Below are 21,704 nucleotides of genomic sequence, written 5' to 3'. Positions count from 1 at the left end.
TTGGTTGAAGACTAAATAAGGTGGAACATTTTTATATGGTTTGGTATTGGTCGATCTCTGTGACCAGTTTCGTTTAAAGGTTCCGGCGCTCGGCACCGGCTGGCGTTGATAGCTATTCGCTGATTTTCTGTCGACAGCCGATATGGTATTGTAGGCCATCGTATTTCCAGCTAAGATTATATTTAGGACGATTGCGGAGAGGATTATCTGAAAAGAAATAAATACATGATTTATATTCAGTTGAACTTATTAATTAAGAAAAATAATTTCTTCGCTTATTAAATAAAGAACTAATTTGATATGTAATTTTTTTTTTATTTATAATAAACTAAAATGTTTATATATCTCAGAGTACACTACGCTACAGAAGTTAGTATACGAAATGTCAAAATCAGAATTGGCTTGAGTTTTGTATGACTTTATAAAGCTACACAAAATATAGAGATACACTACAGAGTTAAGCATATTGTCATATAAAATATATATACTATTTATTCTAAACGTTATGAAAATTGTAACTAAGAAGATCCAGCTTAGTTATTTTTTTATTAATTAATATTTAATTTAATTAATTATATTTATTAATATCGCAAAATTTAAAAATAATTAGATTATATAAAAATAACATCACTTCATATTTTCGTTAAGGTAATCGCTAAAATACTTTAAGTTTACATATTGAACAAATTGTGTAATATGGCGGTCGCCTCTTTTGATTAGCGGGCGTTGAACTCTTTCGTATGATCGTTTGGGCATTACCGTTCCTTCATTGTTTTTTTGGCACGTACGATGTTCGCAAGAGTATATCCGACGATTGAATATTTTTTACACGATTCCGTTATAGATATTGTGTAAAAGAAATAAATATATTGAATAATGTCTTTGACCTCACCTTTAGTAAAAATAGTCTGATTGCTTCCATTTTCACACGGAATAATTGAAATATAAACACATGTAAAAATCACAACAGTGTCTGTGCATCTGTTGCTGTCTCCTTGAACTTGCCTTTATATTGCCCATTTTTGAAATGACCCACATTTTCAAGACTAAAATACCGTAGAGTCGGTATTCAATGTTTATTCTTTATGTATGTCACTATTAGTACTTGAGCGCAGCTTGACTTGCCATGTCCTCAATATATTAAGTTGAAATCATAACACAGTATAAAACAAAGTCGCTTACCGCTGTCTGCCCCCATGTATACTTAGCAATGGAATTTGATGTGGTTTTTTTAATAGATAGAGTAATTCGTGCCGAAGGTTTTTGTATATAATACATGGAAAATATAGTAAAGAAACAAGAAAAAAATGTAATATATTTAGTATCAGCATTGCACCCATAAGAAGCCGTGGCGGGTCGCTTCTTTTAAAATAAGTTTAATTTTAATGAAGGTCGCTAAACATTTTATAGTTAATTTGCTCCATTTTCTTTTAATTATGTATGATTATATGATCAATTTTTTATTATTTGGTTCATCTGATAACCTACTTTTTCTAATAGATCCTAACTAGCATCAACACATGTAAGGTCTCAGAATCATACAAATCTAGTAATGTAATTTTAATTTTAATGTTAATAGAATAGTTAAAATTGTTTACTTATTTAAAAAAAACTTTATGGTTTTTCTAAAAGTAATTTTAATGATAAGTTTAGCTAAGCTATCGGGACTTCACCTATAACCACTTGTGTGCTTATTGTAAAACAATTAAGTGTTTCGTAGTTAAAAGTAGAATTCCATGATATCACAAACAAAAATATACGATTCAAAGGTTTTTTTATTCATATTAAAAATATGTATTTTTATAGAGATTATAATTTTCAATGTAAATGTAATAAGGCAAACTGGTATAACAAGTATACAAAAGATTTTTAATGTTTAAACTATTGATTTTTTTAAATTTAATTAAAATATTTATGTGAACAATTTTTTGCATTCTATACAGAGTGTAATACTTTATTTGGCTATATTAGTTAACAAAGAGTTAACGGTAGGCAAATGAGCTAACTCATTTAAAAATTAATAAAAAAGATATTAATGCTAATTGACAATTAAATCTATCATTAATATAATATTTCTTTAAACTGGTAATGTCTTTATATTATAGTTGGATGATCGTGACATCGTCAAGTATTGTTCCTTTATTTATTAGTTTTAGTTTGATTTAAGTTTTATTTATTATTCAGCATCTCATTCTCATATTCTGTTAGCTATAAAATATACAATTAGTTGCTTGGAAGAGATCGCTATGTAGCAATAAGGTCGCCAAAATTATATGCTTCTTTTATTTACACTGCTTCCGTGTTTTATTTTCTTATATTGTCTTAGTGGGGAACGATAGACTATATAGTATTGGGCATACAAAAGTAAACTTTTTGTGGAGTTTAAAATTTGCACCCTACCAAATTTCATAAAATAAGGTTCAATGGTTTGACTTTGAATGACCAACAGACAGAAAATTACATATTAATATAAATTATTTCAAGACAATTGGATGAATGAATAATGATTGATTTATTTTGATGTTCGTTATATTATTCTTCTGAGAGTAAAAGTACTCTGTAAAAGTGTGTAACATTCTTTTTTTATTATATACTTATAAGCAAACGTTGACAATGTATGTAAATTTTATAAATTTAAGACATTTGTATAATAATCGTATATATAATTTCCTAGAAATAATAACACAGTAAATAAGGAAAAACATCCTTTAATTACACAAGTCTCATTAATACGTTCTCGCTAAAACATTATGCCTTTAAATTGTATGTCCTGGTTAAAATGTTATCAATTAACGTACTTAACTTGTTCGATCTAAGTATTTTTTATGAAATTACGATATTAATTCAATTTTTGAAAACGTATAATTTAATTATGAAAAATTCTGACAATGACACAAAAAAAGTCGAAATTATATAGCGGCCTATGTCGAATTTCAATTAAATAAGATAATTTGACTGAAAATTTAATTTGCAAGTTTTAGATAAATTAATATCTGAACAAATTTGTTTGATTAAACAATAATAAATATATACGCGCAGATTTTGTTTACAACATTTTAAAAAATATTGTTAAATTTTCAAGGTTATGCTACGTTTATAACCTTGACAATAATTGACGCACAATAATTGAACTAACTCATAAAGGTTTTGATACGTTTCTGATTGTATTCTAAATTTCTTACAAAAAAACCTCAGCTGAAACGCAAAGGTTCAACTTATATCGGTTACTATTCGATCTCGATTATAAATAAAAAATAAATAAATATGAGACAACATCACATACATTACTCTGATCCCAATGTAAGTAGCTGAAGCACTTGTGTTATGGAAATCAGAAGTAACGACGATACCACAAACACCCAGACCCAAGACAACATAGAAAAATAATGGTAATCTACATCGACTCGGCCGGGAATCGAACCCGGGACCTCAGAGTGGCGTACCCATGAAAAACGGTGTACACACCACTCGACCATGGAGGTCGTCGATTATATTTCGATCAAACTGTGACCGAACCCCAACTGCATTAGTCGAATAAGTAAACGGTGGAAATGCAATGATAATGTATCGATTCAATTGCGATATATTGATAATTAGACGGAAATATTCGTTGGGGTAAAAAAAAGAAAACTAAACGTATTATACGGTTTAACAGTTATTAATAATTCATAGTTTTTATATCGAAATATCTCAGTTATACGAATTTTGCATCTAATTTTGAATTGGACATACGTTGTCTACTGAAATATAATTATTTTTAACGACCTCTAATTGTGGATAGGTTTCGATCGGATCTATCGTAGAATATCGATTGTGAATATTGATTTGTTGGTTTTAGGTCGCTAAAACAGAATTTCAAGCAATAGAGATTTTCGTCGATAGCATGCAATTTCAATTTCTTTAACAATGTGTAAATATAAAACTGAGAAATAATTATAATATTAAAATATGAAATATAGTAATCAATTTCATAAATGAAATAATTAAATACTATTGATATATTAAAATTGCTTTTATAAGTTTTATAATTATACGTTGTCAGAAAGAAATTATTCTGGGAAATTATAAAACAGTTTTCCCGCAAAAACATCCAATGTTACTTTGGCTGAATTTTGTGGTGGTTCGAAATAAATTTAAGGCTCCATTTTAAAAATGCAACAAACAAAGAATGCCTTTAAACAAATGGCTGGTTATGGTACCATAAGATAAATAAGCCATTTCACTTTGAGTTTAATTGGTATCGACTATCGACTACCGGAAAAAACAAGAATATTTATGTAACAAACAGTTTGGAAACCGTAATTTATTTGACAAGTTCGATTAATCGTAGGACTATTGCGCACCAACGACCAGCGAACTAACGATTAATTTCGTTTCATTAATTGCGTAATTCAACCCTTGAATGCGCCATACTTGTAATTACATTTTTTTCTGACATTGAATTTTTAAACTTTGAAAATTAATGGAAGTTGATCCTTTGGAAGTGAAACTTTTTTAGAATTCGAATTATTACGAACGATTCCATCGTTGTGATTTGAAATTCAATGAAACGAAAATACTTCACGACGAATAGTCAAACCAAAAAAAATGTTTTATATAGTATTTTATTTGATAAAGTAATAAGTATAGTATTGTTAATCGCTCAAAATCAATCAAAACACCAGAATACCTTTTTAAAAACCTCTATGTGAATAGGCAACTAAACTAAAATGTACTGCAATTATATTTGTTTTTCCGGCGTTTTGTCCTAACCATTATTAGCGTGGGTCTGACTTCATCATTCAACAACTCTCGTTTTTGAGGAATTTTCTATTGAAAACTGTGCTATTATAATTTTAACCGTGTGTATGTTGTTTTATTTAATGTCCCATTTTTAAATTACCTCACAAATACTGAAAACAAATCTTGTCATAACTACCACGTAGAAACAGAAGTACGTCACCATAATTGTTATTATAAAAATGTATATTACTTTGATAAAAGGTTTAGTATTATTTATGACTCAATCAAATAAATAAACAGTTATAAATACAATAACAGCTTGTATATAGTTTATATAGAAGTAAAAAACTTTTAATTACATTAATTATTATTAAAACTTTTTGGGTGTATAAATATTCCTAATGAATTTATAATGTTGTAAAAAGGTACATTTATTTAAATACTTAGAGATACTTATAAATTAACTGTAATATTTAAAAGATCTTTTATACATCCGTAATCTATTGATCGAATTTCAGTCACGGGAGTTAGTTGCAAAGAATAAATATTTTTTTTTAAATTAAAGGGATATTTGGGCATCACAGAGTCAGAACGCATTGACAAGGAATGTCAATCGTATAAATAGTAATTTGTGCGATTGATAGGACCTTTAGTAACACTGTTGTGTTCACTAAAATACAATTATACTAAACAGTGCTGCCCAGCAGTAGCAATACATAGTGTATTGCACAATTTAGGTACATATCTTCCGAGAGCAGAAATGTGGCCTTGTCAAGTCATCTTCGGATTGCTACTTTGAATTTGTTGATTGCGTTTTAGCCAGGATAATTAAAAATATAATTTTAAGGTAGTACATACATTAGTTGCTATAAAATCAGCAGATGTAAATGTGTAAAGTACGAAGCCTTTACCCAAAATAACCGGTAAGAAACTCGCTGATTAGACTTAAGAACAAAATCCCCAGAATTTTGATTCCATCCTTCTTCTCCGAGTAAAGAGCTTAGTTTCTACAGTGATATCTTCTTACATCGGACATCTAATAACACAGCCATCTAAAGCCTTTCTTAAAATATGTATTTGTGTACGTACGCAATAAAGTTTTATTCATCCATCACATATTTTTTTGTGCGTTTTTGAGCGCCTGTTTTTGAGCGCCTGAGTTTGTGCGTGTTAATTACATGTATATGTATGTATTGATATGATTGTTTGATTAAAATAATATATTATATTTGTAACCAATATTCACAATTTATTTTGTAGGGGTTTTCTATTTATACAGTAGAGTAATATTTTATACTTGTTTTGTTAATATCTATTTTTTCTAAAGGTTAACTGACAGAGGGCTTCTTATAAGTATTAACTCTCTTATACAAAATGTATTTGTTTATTTTTAGGTAATTTTTTTTTTCACTTTTAAATACACTATAAGCAGAGCAACTCTTGTGAATGTTCTGTTCTGTATGCGGGTCAAGTTAATTAGCGGCTATTTGTGTATTGCCATGTGACACAGTGACACTAACATCGATTACGGGCAAGTAAGCTGCATATGTATATGTGTAAGGTTTTACAGATTATCGGATGTGCAGTATTGATTACTACCTAAAAAACCGTTATGGTTTGGATCACGCTGTCTTATATCGTTGGTGTAGTGGCTGGTTTCTAAAACTCAGATTTTCTACTTGGGTTCTAATTCCAGGTTTAAAAATTAAATCATTATTCAGTTTTTTGATTGACTAGCTTGGAGCTAGACGCACACTTTAAAATGGGATGTTATAACTGAGAGTATAACTATTTTAAAGTTTTTATAATAACGTCAATTTCAACGTTAATTTGTTTAAAAATCTAATTAATTATAATAACAACAACAACAGCCTGTAAATTCCCACTGCTGGGCTCAAGGCCCCTTCTGAGGAGATGGTTTGAAACATATTCTACCACGCTGTTCCAATGCGGTTTGGTGGAATGCACATGTGACAGAATTTCTATGAAATTTGTCACATGCAGGTTTCCTCACGATGTTTTCCTTCACCGCTGAACACGAGATGAATTATAAAGACAAATTAAGCACATGAAACAGCGGTGCTTGCCTGGGTTTGAACCCGCAATCATCGGTTAAGATGCACGCGTTCTAACCACTGGGCCATCTCGACTCAAATTATGATTATAATAAGACTATTGTTAAAATAAAGTATAACGTTGATTGTTGTAGTATAGTTTATTGCTTGACTCCTGAATATAAATAATTGCAAATGTGAAACATTATATTTGTGCTCTTATTGCGTTTTAGGAACTTTAGATAAATTAGTGCTTTATCTACATTTCAGGACAGAACTTCAATAGGACAAAATAATTTTAGAAATGGAACAGCTATATTATTTTTTCATGCTGAGTAGAATTTTCATTTTTAAACAGTTTCATTCAATTTATGCCATGTACATAAATATAAGTGAAACTGTAAGTACTTTTAAAAACGAACTAGGAAAAAATAACATTTGTTTTTTTTTAAGTGATTAACAGTAAGAAGGGTTTCTTACAGTGAAATTAACTCAAATATTATTTTTTGCGACAGACGAAAACTTGTGACAGGCAAGGTATCAAAACTGTCTCTGTTTTAGCTTGGTCCAAATTAATATGTTATTAAGTCTCATTATAATCACAATTGTGTGGCAATTGGTAATATAGTTTTTTAATGAGCAATATTATAAATTTAAGTGATTGCCAAATAAATTACTTTAAATTAAATACGTAAATCATTCCTTTTTCCGGAATTTCTTTTTATGTTATAAGATTATGTACGTCTGAGTATATGTTTTATAGATTAATTTTACATCACAAAAACCTTATATAACTGAAAGATTTTTTTAAATTAACTATTTAAAAAATACTTTCTCTTATTAAGTTTAAAATTTACTCCTGTCTGTATCTTATTTCAAATCACAATAATCATTACTGAAAATTTGAAGAAAACGAATAGGATTTGAGCGTGATTCATAAATCGGCTGATGACCAGAGGTGCAGACACAGTTTTTCGCTTATTTATAATATATAAATAATCTTTATACATTATTTATTTACATTAGTACATAATATACATTAGATTCTCATAATATACTATAAATATAATAACTTACTGTATAGTCTCTTAAACATTGTTATCTATTATCTGTCTTATAAGCAAAAAAAAATAAACTAAGTCTTTGTAATAATAAGTTAATATAATTAATAACAAATGAGTTGCATGTAAAATATAAAATAAACGCTGTTTATTAAATATTATATGTTTTTTTTAAATAGACAAACTTAATCTTTTTATATGCAATTTGTAACATATTTTTGCTTAAGTGAAGCAAGTTCTAGAATTGTAATGACACGCACTGACTAGTTTTTATATATGGATTGTATTGTATTAATGAATAATATTTTGCCTTACAATGTAATCGGTTGAACAATAAATGAATATCAGACCAGTTTAAGAAACCCAGTTGACTGCATTATGCATAAATGTTGACCTCATGAAAAACTACGGAGTAATTGCTCTATTAAATATGTTTGTGATATTTGCTTGAAATATTATTAATTACTACTAGAAGTTGTAGTTCTAGGTGTAAGTTTTTTTATTATGAATAATTTAGATAGTAACTACCTCGTAGCAGTAGTGGCTAGCTTTTTGCCTTGTAGGTCATGTGGTCGAATGTCTGGATCGGGAAACATTTAATTATCTTTGGAAATCCAGCACGTATTATTCCAGGGCAGATACCTCTCGAAAAATGTTTGCCATGACTAAAAACGATCACGACAACATCATCCGTATCTTAGGTAGATGTAAATGACTAATGATTCCATTCCATTTGACAAAAAAGTATCGACAAGCAACTTAAAATCGACATTATAAAGAACTATAGTTAAACTACTACCGGCTTGAAATGTAAATTCGAAAGAGAAGAACCGGGAAGAAGCTCAGTTGTTACACAGTTATAAAATTTTAAATACATTATGTTGGTTACATATATAACATGTGATATGTGCTGTGAAAATTGAAACTCAACAAATATTAGCTCCACGCTTTTGTATAATCTATATAATCTTGTGTTAAATCATTTGCTTTTTTATGAATGTTTCTTTGTTTCACAAATAATTTCAAGTTCAGATATTTTTACCTTTTATTAATCATATCTTGAAAGTTAAAAATATCTGCGGAATTTACTATAGAAACTATTTACCACTGGATATAAAAACACAGATAGTTTAAGAAAATGTAAAACATATATTATGTAATATTTTATTTTTACCATAAGTCAGTCAATTATTTTAAAAACATTATCAAGAACATAAAGTACTTATTTATTTTTTAAAAAATATATTTTCTATACATATCAATATCATACAAAGTATCACAATATTACAACAAATTCAAGACTCAATTCTAACAAAATTTTACACAATTGAAACTTATGGCTAAATTTACAGTCGTAATATAATGATGTCGTAATATAACAAATTTGTTATTAATATAAGTATTCAATAGTAACATTAAAGGCTCCAAGACTAAGGAGTCTACAGATAAGAAAATAAGTATAAAAATATATATTTAATATAGATAATATAACAGAGATATTTTTATAATAATAGTCAAAGGGAAAATATTTAATTTAATTCGTTTTCTGATGGATGCAAAATTGTTTCAAGTAAACAAAATTGTTTTATAAACAATTCTACATAAAAGCCTTTGATGTTATTTACATACGATGTATATGTGCGAATTTCATTTATTTTTCAATTAAAAAAGTACTCTCAAACACATAGCGATATCAGTAGACGAAAAGTTGTTCTGAAAAGAACTTAGTAAATAATATTAATCTCGGCTTTTAAATACTGAATTACAATAATTATTAATAGTGAAAATATATTTGAAATATTCGGCAAATACCTTTGAAACTTTGGTTAATCTCTTTATTTATTTACTTTATACTTGCGCCGATAATGTTATTTAAACGTTAGTTTATATTTCGTGAAACAATGTTTAAAGTTGTTAGGCGTTGGAGCAGCTAATTTGAATAATGCACATTACAGAAGTACTTATTTGTTCATAAATTACCTAATAGTAACATATCCTATCTTCGTAATTCACCTTCGATTGTCAGAGGAAATTATTCGCAAGGGATGCGCACGATTTCTGTTCATACACCCCATACAGATAGTGAATTGATATTTAATTAATTTGAATAACATTTTAAGCTTTATGATAAGAGCATAAGTCTCATTTTCAAGTAAATATTATAATAATATAGCTAACTTGTGTGGTCAGCCGTATCATTGCAGTACAGGTTATTCGATTGGTTTTACATTGGCAGGTAATGATATTCAAATAGGGCGGCACAGTGGGACTGTTTAGCATTGTTAATTCGATGTTTGTAATTTTTGGTGTAGTATAAAAGTGCACACGATTTGAAGAAGTTATTATTCACTTCCAATCGTTTTGATCCAGTGGTGTGTAATACAAATAATAACAATGTCTCGCCTTACGGTAAGTAAAAAATATTGGCGAAAATATTAGTCATTATATGTGGCTATTTGGATTCTATTGTTTTATTTAAATTATATTTAAATTTATAGATCGTATTTGTCATCGCAGCCGTTTGTGGAGTACTCGGAGAAGGTTCGATTGAATTTATTATCTTTTTTGATGATACCTTAGAAATTCAAAGTTATATTGATTCAATTCACGCGTTCAGGAATAATGTTTTAATGTTTAATTGAAATGTTTTAGCTGCTTTGTTAAAACTAACTTTTGTTATTATTTGTGGCTAATATTTTGCGAAATATTAATATTACTAAATCAAGTTTTATATTTTACTTTACATTTTCTATACAGACCAGTTTATATTATAGGTACTTTTATTGAGATTTGAGAATAAATGTTTTGGTTTGGTTTTTTACTTTAAAGTACGCTGAAGTCGAAGTAGAAAGCATATACATACTTTTATAAGATTTAGGTCTTTCTTTTTAAAAGTAAATGTGTGTATTTATGATTGAAAATGTTATAGGCGTGAACAAGGACAGTCCCGCTGACTCCCGTGCCGCCTCGAGTGGAATTGTATCCTATGCTTCGTCTGGCTACGGTGGTGGATATGGACTCGGTGCGCCTGCTGCTGGAATCAGCTCAGGTCTCATCGGACCTGGATCTGGAGTAGTTATCGGTGGACCGGGTATCATTGGTGGAGGTGGCAACCTTAACAATGCTGCCGCTGTTGGTGCTGCGCAATTAAGCGCTATTCAGAACGCTCAGGCTGTCCAAGCTACACAGATTGCCAATGCTGCCGCTGCTGCTATTCAAGGAGCTCGTGTAACTGAAGCCGCTGCCAGAGCTGGACAAGCTAATGCTATCCAAAGGGCCCAGGCTTTAGATGCTGCTCGTATCGCCAACGTACAAAGAGCTCAAGCCGCTGCATTCGAGAATGCTCGCGCTTCTGAAGCGGCAAGACGAGCTGCTGCAGCTTCAGCTGCTGAGCTCAGCCGTGCCGTCGAGGCTGAGCGCATTGCCAATGCTGCTCGCGTACAAGCTGCTGCTATTTCCAACGCACGTGCCGTAGAAGCCGCGCGTATTGCTAACGCTGCAAGAGCTCAAGCTGCTGCCGTCGCCACTAGCGCTGCTCAGGCTCAGGCTGTTGCCGACGCGGTTGCACGCAATGCTCAGGATGGTGCTCTGTTGTACGGCGGTGGAGCCGGTCTTGGTGGTGGATTAGTCGGTGTCGCACCAATTGCCGCTGGTTACGGATACGGTCTCGGCGGCGGATACGGTCTCGGCAGCTACGGTCTCGGCAGCTACGGTCTCGGCGGCTACGGTCTTGGAGGCGGATACGGTCTGGGATACGGCCACGGTAAAGCGTAAATAAATTCTGTAATAGTGCTTACACCAAATTATGTATTAGTGATGACACCAAATGATATAGATAGAAAAAAATATATTTCTTCATCCATTTCGTCACATTTCAAGGAAATGGTTAGCGGCATATTGTTATTATAGTTAAGGATTCGTCGTGTAAATATAATATTAGAATACATACCATTGCATCAAATATATATGTCTTTTATTGATCTCCTACAAATGTAACATTGTACGTTATTCAAACTTAAACCACATTAAAGTCGTATGATTTTGTATATATACACGATTATTATTTTCATAATGTAATCAAAATCTTGGCGTGCTCATGAAACAGCCATTTTTTTTAATCAGAATTTTGGATTTAAAAATTTGAAATTTTAAATGTGCTATATATTTTTAATAGCTTATTGCTCAAATCGTATTAATAAGCTGTTAAAATCCGGACGTGATAATCGTTGTTGCTGTCGATAAATAAATAATCAATGTCTTTCGAAATCTGGAATGAGCTAACTCTAATTGGTTTTCTAATTAATTCAAAATCCATTCAAGGATCGTACAGCTAAGTATTAAAAAAATCTTCTATTCTATTTTTACTTATGTTTAATTTTAATCTTTACAGATCAAAACTCAAACTCAAACTCAAATAACTTTATTCAATATAGAAGCATTACACTTTCTTTTGTCAAACACTTCCATCGTTTCGGAAAAGAAAATACCCTGACCTGAGAAGAACCGACGAAAGAATCTCAGCGGGTTTTTTTTGTTATTTGTCTCATATATTATATAAATAAACACTTTAATATGAGATAAAATAGCCAGGAGGCGATCGTTTCATTTCCAAGGTGTGCTATCGATCATCAACTCATTAATTGTATTATACCTTTAGCACACAAGCGTTCCTTAATATTTTTTTTAATTTGGCAACAGAGACATTTTGAACGATTTCTGGGATCCTGTTGTAAAACCGTATACATTGCCCCACAAAGGAGTTACTGACTCTATGCAGTCGAGTAACAGGAGTAACATGTTTGTGTTTGTTCCTTGTACCAATGTAATGAGTATCACATTTTCTCATGAAATCATTAATATTTTTTCGTACATACATAACATTACAGAATATATTGAGAGAGAGACCTTTGACGTACTATGGATATTATTTAAAATAAGACTACGCTCACTTTCAGTCACGTTTTAATTAGCTTTTGAAAATTTTAATGTTATGATTATTACATTATTTAATAGTAATTTAACGACTACTAATTAATTCACGTTACATGAGAGCTATTAAAAATCTATTTCTATTTTGTTTTAATTAAGTTATGACATGATGAGAGCTGTTTTATCTTTTTATTATTTTCATTTATGTGTATCGAACGAAACATAACAAGATTTGCAGAAAATATCATCATTGTATTTTAATTAACAAGAAATTCAATTATAAAATATATTTTAGAAATTAAATGAATGTTATTATTTTATTTCATCATAAAACACATCAGTAAGTCTCGATCAGATAATTAAGTACATTATCATATATTTACCGAGACCGACAAAAAGAAAGCAGGTCCAGTACATTATACAAGTATATTTTGGAAATTAAATGTCATGCTTGAAAATTTAATGACATCATTTGGAAATAGAGTTAAAATAAATAAACACTGAAGAAATTGATATTAAAATAAGTAGTTTAAATTTTTAGTCAATTGGAATCTGACATGCAGAAAACAAACATCAGCAACAACTGTGTATATGTATGTATACTTCCTAGGCAATGGGCAAATGCACGACGACCGAGACACGATTGCCGAGAGCCATAACTAACTGTAATAGTATATAAATAACATAGTTACTGTATTCTGTACATAATACAAAATAAGGTGTATTTTAATATGTACCATGAATTTTTTCTTGCATATATTCTGGGTTCAAAAGTCCAAATTATGAATGATAATTAATCTTCTTGCATCTGACGATAGAAGTTTTTAGGTACTGTAAATATATTTTCAGTACCAGTTCAGAAATTTTGGTAGTGTTTTTCTACCGTGACTTAGAAAATACGTCGGTTCTGAGCATGGTCTCTTACGGTCGGATTGCCGTCGTGTCGGTCGCTGTAAGGAAATCGAGTGCTGTAAACACACACAACACATGCACTTGCGTTTGAACTATATGTATGTAAAATATTCTGTGCCGACCGTTATTTATTGAAGCTTTTTTTTTTTTTTTTTTTTTTTTTCTCGCTGGAAAAACGCGTTACGCGCTTCCCCCACGTGATGGAAAGTGGGGGGTGTGTGGGACTCCCCGGAGCCCTGGACGCCGAGTGCGCCCAAGTACGCCGGGTTTACCCACTAAAAAACCAGCGGTACCCTCTCCGTCTTTCGATGGACGCCACGGGATCGCTTACGCATGCTACCGTGACGCCCTGACGGTCGGCCCACCTATGCGGGCCTCTAACACCTAGGGGTGATTCCCGGGGTACTGGGACCCCCCTAGTCCCTGCGGCGCCTATTGAGGCGGTGGGAGAAGGTGCGCGTAGCGCCTGTTATTTATTGAAGCTGCTTGAGATTTATCGAGACAAATTTTAATAACGACTGAAGTTAAAGAAATGGAGCATACTACTTATAATTTTAACATTCGTCTTTTGTGTGCTAAGTAATTAATAAACGTTTTTTTTACAATATAGTAATATTTGCCAGCCAAACTTAGGAGACCGAAGCAACTGGCGATTGGACAGAGACTCCCACGAGATAACAAAAAACTAAACATAATCATATTATAATATTGTTACTAACAACTGTTTAATAAGTTACCAATGCAAGTATATAAATTATAGCTTATTGATTGAAATTAATATATTCAAATTAATTCATAATATAATTATTAGGATCTCCACGCCTGTATTGCTTTCGGCTTCCATTCCTTTGTTGCCCCAGGGCCTTCAAACATTAATCCGACTCTGAATATTTAAGACTTTCTCTCACTCTTTTTATACTACCTTTAAATTGATACACGTGTAATTTAATATAAAATGTTTTTGGATGTATTTAGTTTCTCTCGGAATACAGTAAGTCGGATAGTCTGGTGCTAAATTGGACGATGCGCCTATGAAGAATTACTTTAGTCAAATCTAGAAAGGGGTATCGGGGGAAGAGGCGTAGAGTACAGAGATTATAGCCGGTTCTTTTCAACATAACGAAACAGTGGTAGTTCAATATTACGATCAACCATGTAAACAGACGATTCATGAGAAGAGCCTACTTCATTAAAGTATATTTTGGGTTTTGTATTTTATTTTAAAGCCTGTACTGTATTCCAATAGTACTGTTTCTTCCAATTTTCATGTTAAGCACAATAATTGTAGATGAAAAACGTAATTATGCAATGCTTATGTTGTTAGTACATGCATACTATTAACAGGGAATGCTAAATCACCGATTATAAAATTAGCTTTAACGAAAACGAATTGTTAATTCTTACACTAACATTATTCGAACAAAAAAACTTATTTAAACACGTTTACGTAGACACTTACATAATTGCAGACAGTTGTAGTTGAATTTTATAATACTAATATAATATTTTTGATGGTAGGGCTTTGTGCTAGCCCGTCTGGGTAGGTACCACCCACTCATCAGTTATTCTTCCGCCAAATAACAGTACTCAGTATTGTTGTGTTCCGGTTTGAAGGGTGAGTGAGCCAGTGTAACTACAGGCACAAGGGACATAACATCTTAGTTCCCAAGGTTGGTGTCACAGAGAATAGTTAATATTTCTTACAGCGTCATTGTCTATGGGTGATGGTGATCACTTACCATCAGGTGGCTCATATGGTCGTCCACCAACATATACCATAAAAAAGTACATATTTATAAATATTATCGTTTAAAATATAATTCCACGCGGTCAAGATTTATACAGTAACTAGTTTTAGTTCATATTTGTATATTAGGTTGGGTAAAAAGTCTTTTCGCATATAGTATGTATGAACTTGTAATAAAATCGCTTTGGCTATACCATTTGTATCTGGCTGGTTTTGGTATCATTAAAAAGTTTTAATTTTGAAGAAGGCACTTCCAAATTCAAATTAGGAATTTGTGTGATTTTCATTTGTTTTTGTTGTTGTTAAAATGAGTGAATCTAAAGAAGAAATTCGATACATTTTAAAATTTTACTATAAAAAAGGTAAAAATGCAACTCAAGCCGCGAAAAAAATTTGTGATGTTTATGGACCTAATGCAGTATCTGTGAGAGTAGCGCAAGTTTGGTTTAAGCGTTTTCAAGCCGGAAATTTTGATATCAAAGATGCATCTCGCTCTGGTCGCCCTGTTACGGACAAAATTGATGCCATTTTTGAAAAAGTGGAGCAAGATCGGCATATTAGTAGTTACGATGTAGCTGAAGAACTGGCAATTGACCACAAAACGGTTTTGATTCATTTGAATAAAGCTGGGTACACAAAAAAGCTCGATATATGGGTGCCTCATGAACTCACTGAAAGAAACCTAATGAACCGTGTACTCATTTGTGATTCTTTATTACGACGTAATGAAACCGAACCATTTTTGAAGAAGCTGATAACTGGTGATGAAAAGTGGATCACATACGACAAGAACGTGCGAAAAAGATCGTGGTCAAAGGCCGGTCAAGCTTCACAGACTGTGGTAAAACCCGGATTAACTCGCAACAAGGTAATGCTGTGTGTATGGTGGGATTGGAAGGGCATCATTCATTATGAGCTGTTACCCCCCCGGCAGGACCATCGATTCAGAACTGTATTGCGAACAATTGATGAGATTGAAGCAAGAAATTGAGAGAAAGCGGCCAGAATTGATCAACAGAAGGGGTGTGGTTTTTCACCATGACAACGCTAGACCTCACACATCTTTAGCCACTCAACAAAAATTACGAGAGTTTGGCTGGGAGGTATTAATGCATCCGCCGTATAGTCCTGACCTTGCACCTTCAGTTTTTCATCTGTTTCGGTCTCTGCAGAATTCCTTAGGCAGTGTCAGGTTGACATCACGAGAGGACTGCCAAAACCACTTGTCGGAGTTTTTCGATCAGAAGCTCCAAAATTTTTACAGCAATGGGATCATGTCACTACCAACAAGATGGCAAAAAGTTATGGAACAAAATGGCACCTACATACTTTGGTCAAATGTAAATAAACTATAAAAAAAAACTTTTTGAATTTTCATATAAAATACGAAGAAACTTTTTCCCCAACCTATTATATATACAGGGTTATTGATAACTCGACGTATATACGTTAGGAGGTGATAGGGGTGACTATTTGCAATAATTTTAACCCCCATATGCATAATCCAAAAGTGAACTATTTTTGAGTTATCACGTTTTTTAGTATTTTTTTAAAATTTGTCAAAAATGCAACTTCAAAAATTTATTTAAAAAAAAGTATCAATTAAAATCTACTTTTTTCTTTTGTTTTATAAAAATAATTAAACACTGGATATTTGTCGATATTTAAACGATAATTATCGGTCCAAATTGAAAAATGCGAGACGGAAAACGAATTTATTTCAATATTATATTGATTTTTTTTCCTTAAAAATGTCTTAAAAACTAAAAAAATCATAATGAAACTTGGCGTGCAGATTTTTATTAAAACATAACCGTTTTCTTAGCTTGCCAAAAATGTATAATAAAAAGGAAATTATTTAAAATCACTAGAAAGTACGCTGGTGGACATATGGTATTCGAACATGAACGAATTCGTACTACAGGTCGCTCTTTAAAATTCTCACAAAATTAACTAAAAATAAAAACCAATGAAAAATAATTACTTACTTACTAAACTGATATACTTAATAAAAATTTAAAATAAATTTTAGAAACCGAAACACTTCAATAGCTAAATTATAAAAAAGACATTTCGTAATATAGCCTAAATAAAGTAATAATAAGCGAATCAGAGAAACTAGAGAGTTTCTCTGTCGGTTATATAGATAACAGAGCACAGCACACACAGCATATTCTACAATGGATAATGCAGGATCCTTACTATTATCCTATATTATATATATATATCTATAACCTATACTAATCATAATAATCTATACTAATATTGCTTCAGCTGCTATTTCAAGGCCAAACGACTGAAAGGTATTTGATGACATTTGACAAAGCTTGAACTCCAAAAAGATACAGAATACAAAAGATACATAAAATATTGGCAGGTAATGATATTCAAATAGGGCGGTACAGTGGGACTGTTTAGCATTGTTAATTCGATGTTTGTAATTTTTGGTGTAGTATAAAAGTGCACACGATTTGAAGAAGTTATTATTCACTTCCAATCGTTTTGATCCAGTGGTGTGTAATACAAATAATAACAATGTCTCGCCTTACGGTAAGTAAAAAATATTGGCGAAAATATTAGTCATTATATGTGGCTATTTGGATTCTATTGTTTTATTTAAATTATATTTAAATTTATAGATCGTATTTGTCATCGCAGCCGTTTGTGGAGTACTCGGAGAAGGTTCGATTGAATTGTTTATCTTTTTTGATGATACCTTAGGAATTCAAAGTTATATTGATTCAATTCACGCGTTCAGGAATAATGTTTTAATGTTTAATTGAAATGTTTTAGCAGCTTTGTTAAAACTAACATTTTGTTATTGTTAGTGGTTAATATTTTGCGAAATATTAACTATTTATTATTATTATTATATTTATTATTATTTATTATTAACTATTTTATATTATATTACTAAATTATATATATTAATTTACATTTTCTATACAAAACAGTTTATATTATAGGTACTTTTATTGAGATTTGAGAATAAATGTTTTGGTTTGCTTTTGTACTTTAAAGTTCGCTGAAGTCGAAGTAGAAATCATATACGTACACTTACAAGATTTAGGCCTATCTTTTTAAAAGTAAATGTGTGTATGTACGATTGAAAATGTTATAGGCGTGAACAAGGACAGTCCCGCTGACTCCCGTGCCGCCTCGAGTGGAATTGTATCCTATGCTTCGTCTGGCTACGGTGGCGGATATGGACTCGGTGCGCCTGCTGCTGGAATCAGCTCAGGTCTCATCGGACCTGGATCTGGAGTAGTTATCGGTGGACCGGGTATCATTGGTGGAGGTGGCAACCTTAACAATGCTGCCGCTGTTGGTGCTGCGCAATTAAGCGCTATTCAGAACGCTCAGGCTGTCCAAGCTACACAGATTGCCAATGCTGCCGCTGCTGCTATTCAAGGAGCTCGTGTAACTGAAGCCGCCGCCAGAGCTGGACAAGCTAATGCTATCCAAAGGGCCCAGGCTTTAGATGCTGCTCGTATCGCCAATGTACAAAGAGCTCAAGCCGCTGCATTCGAGAATGCCCGCGCTTCTGAAGCGGCAAGACGCGCTGCTGCAGCTTCAGCTGCTGAGCTCAGCCGTGCCGTCGAGGCTGAGCGCATTGCCAATGCTGCTCGCGTACAAGCTGCTGCTATTTCCAACGCACGTGCCGTAGAAGCCGCACGTATTGCTAACGCTGCAAGGGCTCAAGCTGCTGCCGTCGCCACTAGCGCTGCTCAGGCTCAGGCTGTTGCCGACGCGGTTGCACGCAATGCTCAGGATGGCGCTCTGTTGTACGGCGGTGGAGCCGGTCTTGGTGGTGGATTAGTCGGTGTCGCACCAATTGCCGCTGGTTACGGATACGGTCTCGGCGGCGGATACGGTCTCGGCAGCTACGGTCTCGGCAGCTACGGTCTCGGCGGCTACGGTCTTGGAGGCGGATACGGTCTGCGATACGGCCACGGTAAAGCGTAAATAAATTTTGTAATAGTGCTTACACCAAATTATGTATTAGTGATGACACCAAATGATATAGATAGAAAAAAATATATTTCTTCATCCATTTCGTCACATTTCAAGGAAATGGTTAGCGGCATATTGTTATTATAGTTAAGGATTCGTCGTGTAAATATAATATTAGAATACATACCATTGCATCAAATATATATGTCTTTTATTGATCTCCTACAAATGTAACATTGTACGTTATTCAGACTTAAACCATATTAAAGTCGTATGATTATGCATATACACGATTATTATTTTCATAATTTAATCAAAATCATAGTGTGCCGAACAAACAGCCATTTTTTAAATCAGATATTTTTGGGCACAACTATGGTTACATTATTTCTTCTATATAAATAAAAAAAGGAATAGTAATGGTTTATGAAAATAAAAATTAAATATGTGCTATAGTTTTTTACTAGCTTATTGCTCAAATCGTATTTATAAGCTGTTAAAATCCGGACGTGATAATCGTTGTTGCTGTCGATAAATAAATAATCAATGTCTTTCGAAATCTGGAATGAGCTAATTCTAATTGGTTTTCCAATTAATTCAAAATCCATTCAAGGATCGTATAGCTAACTATGTATTAAAAACATCTTCTATTATATTTTTAATTTCAATCTTCAGATACCTTTGACGTCTTATGAATATTATATAAAATTCGAGAATATTTTAGATTTAAACAAAAATTTCCTTTTATTCATCATAAAGCACATCAATAAGTCTTATCACATCACATATTTATAGAGACACAAGTATATTTTGGAAATTAAATGTCTTGCATGTATGTCTATTTAGTGACTTCATTTGAAAATAGAGTTAAAATAAATAAACACTAAAGATTCTGATATTCAAAAAACATAAAACACGACAACTTCCGAAACGCGAAGATTACCGAGAGACATAACATGTAATAGAATATAATAAATATAGCTACTGTATTCTTTACAGAATACAAAATAAGGTGTATTTTCAACCGACTTCCAAAAGGAGGAGGTTATCAATTCGTCTGTATTTTTTTTTTTTATTTTTGTTACCTCATAACTTTTCACTGGGTGGACCGATTTTGATAACTTTTGATTACTTCAAGGGTAATTTGGTGAAAGTTTGGTAAGGTTCTGAGCACAGGATCCACGACAAAGTAACGGAACGGAAGGGAACGGAACAATTCTGAGGAGCACGTTAGCGATAGTCAGTCGAATCTTTTATTTATAGATTATTTGGATATTTGAGTCACCTTCCGTAATGTGGTTATGTTTGTGTAATTATCATTGTCGAATATTATAATCAACTAGCTACCCACCCCGGCTTCGCACGGGTGCAATACTGATACTAAATATACTACAGAATTTGTTTATTTACGACATCACCTCGCAAACTTCTAAAATTATCAGTGTTTCTTTACTATATTGTTCATGTATTATATACACAAACCTTCCCCTTTAATCACACTATCTGTTAAAAGAAAACTGCATCAAAATCCGTTGCGTAGATTTAAAGATATAGGGACAGAGAAAGCGACTTTGTTTTATACTATGTAGTGATGGAACTCCTATACGGCTCGCAGTTAGGGTGCGATATGGGGCAGAATTTCTTATTATCTTTAATCAAATTTTGTGTATGTGATGTGATGTCATATGATGTACGAAATATAGTTGGTCTTTTTCAAAGTTTTTTTGCTGAGTTCGATTACAGCTCTTTCGAGGGATCCTTGTAGTTTACGCCGCGTGACGTATTAAATCCGCATTTTCGAAAGTCTATTTTTGCTTTATTCGCAAGTTTCCTTTGAAATTGTCCTCGAAGTAGTTTCTGACTCATATAAACGGAACGCTTAATCTATCCATATTAAAAAAAATAGTTAGTCAACATCATCTTCACTTAAAATCAAAAAATAAATAAAAATTTTAACAAAAAGAAAAACCGACTTCAAACAAAACACTATTTTAAAACAAATGAATATGCACGAAAAAGTAATAAAAATAATTGCGTATTCAACATATTTTTTAGAGTCTTCCTAAGTTAAATGAAATGAAAAATATTAGACTACTTAAAAGTCGATTAACGATTGTAAGGTTTTCTTTAAAAATATTTTTATTAGTAAAATGTTTTTATCAACTGGTCACACTGGTGGCCGCTTGGCGGCGCGCGGGATTCAAATCGGCCATCTTTGGAGACGCGGACGCGGGAAGCGGATTCTTGGAAAAGTCTGTTTGAAAGTCTAAAGTTATATTTTAAAATATATTGTATGTGCAACTGAATATTGGAGTTTAATTGAAA

General features: G+C 32.2%; 2 protein-coding genes across 2 annotated transcripts; both read left to right on the top strand.

Annotated features, from left to right (window-relative positions):
- The first annotated feature begins 10,118 nt into the window (after positions 1 to 10,118).
- On the top strand, positions 10,119 to 11,800 carry LOC124537616 (fibroin heavy chain-like). Its single transcript, XM_047114498.1, has 3 exons — positions 10,119 to 10,246; positions 10,336 to 10,378; positions 10,767 to 11,800. The coding sequence occupies exons 1-3, from the start codon at positions 10,232 to 10,234 to the stop codon at positions 11,609 to 11,611; spliced, it is 903 nt and encodes a 300-aa protein (XP_046970454.1). The 5' UTR covers positions 10,119 to 10,231; the 3' UTR covers positions 11,612 to 11,800.
- A 6,040-nt stretch (positions 11,801 to 17,840) lies between these two features.
- Positions 17,841 to 19,580, top strand: LOC124537663 (elastin-like). Its single transcript, XM_047114577.1, has 3 exons — positions 17,841 to 17,975; positions 18,065 to 18,107; positions 18,547 to 19,580. The coding sequence occupies exons 1-3, from the start codon at positions 17,961 to 17,963 to the stop codon at positions 19,389 to 19,391; spliced, it is 903 nt and encodes a 300-aa protein (XP_046970533.1). The 5' UTR covers positions 17,841 to 17,960; the 3' UTR covers positions 19,392 to 19,580.
- Positions 19,581 to 21,704: the final 2,124 nt, after the last annotated feature.

Source organism: Vanessa cardui, chromosome 18 (assembly GCF_905220365.1).
Source record: "Vanessa cardui chromosome 18, ilVanCard2.1, whole genome shotgun sequence".
Classification (NCBI taxonomy): domain Eukaryota; kingdom Metazoa; phylum Arthropoda; class Insecta; order Lepidoptera; family Nymphalidae; genus Vanessa; species Vanessa cardui.
The sequence above is the reverse complement of the archived record's forward strand: the minus strand, read 5'-3'. Positions and strand labels throughout refer to the sequence as shown.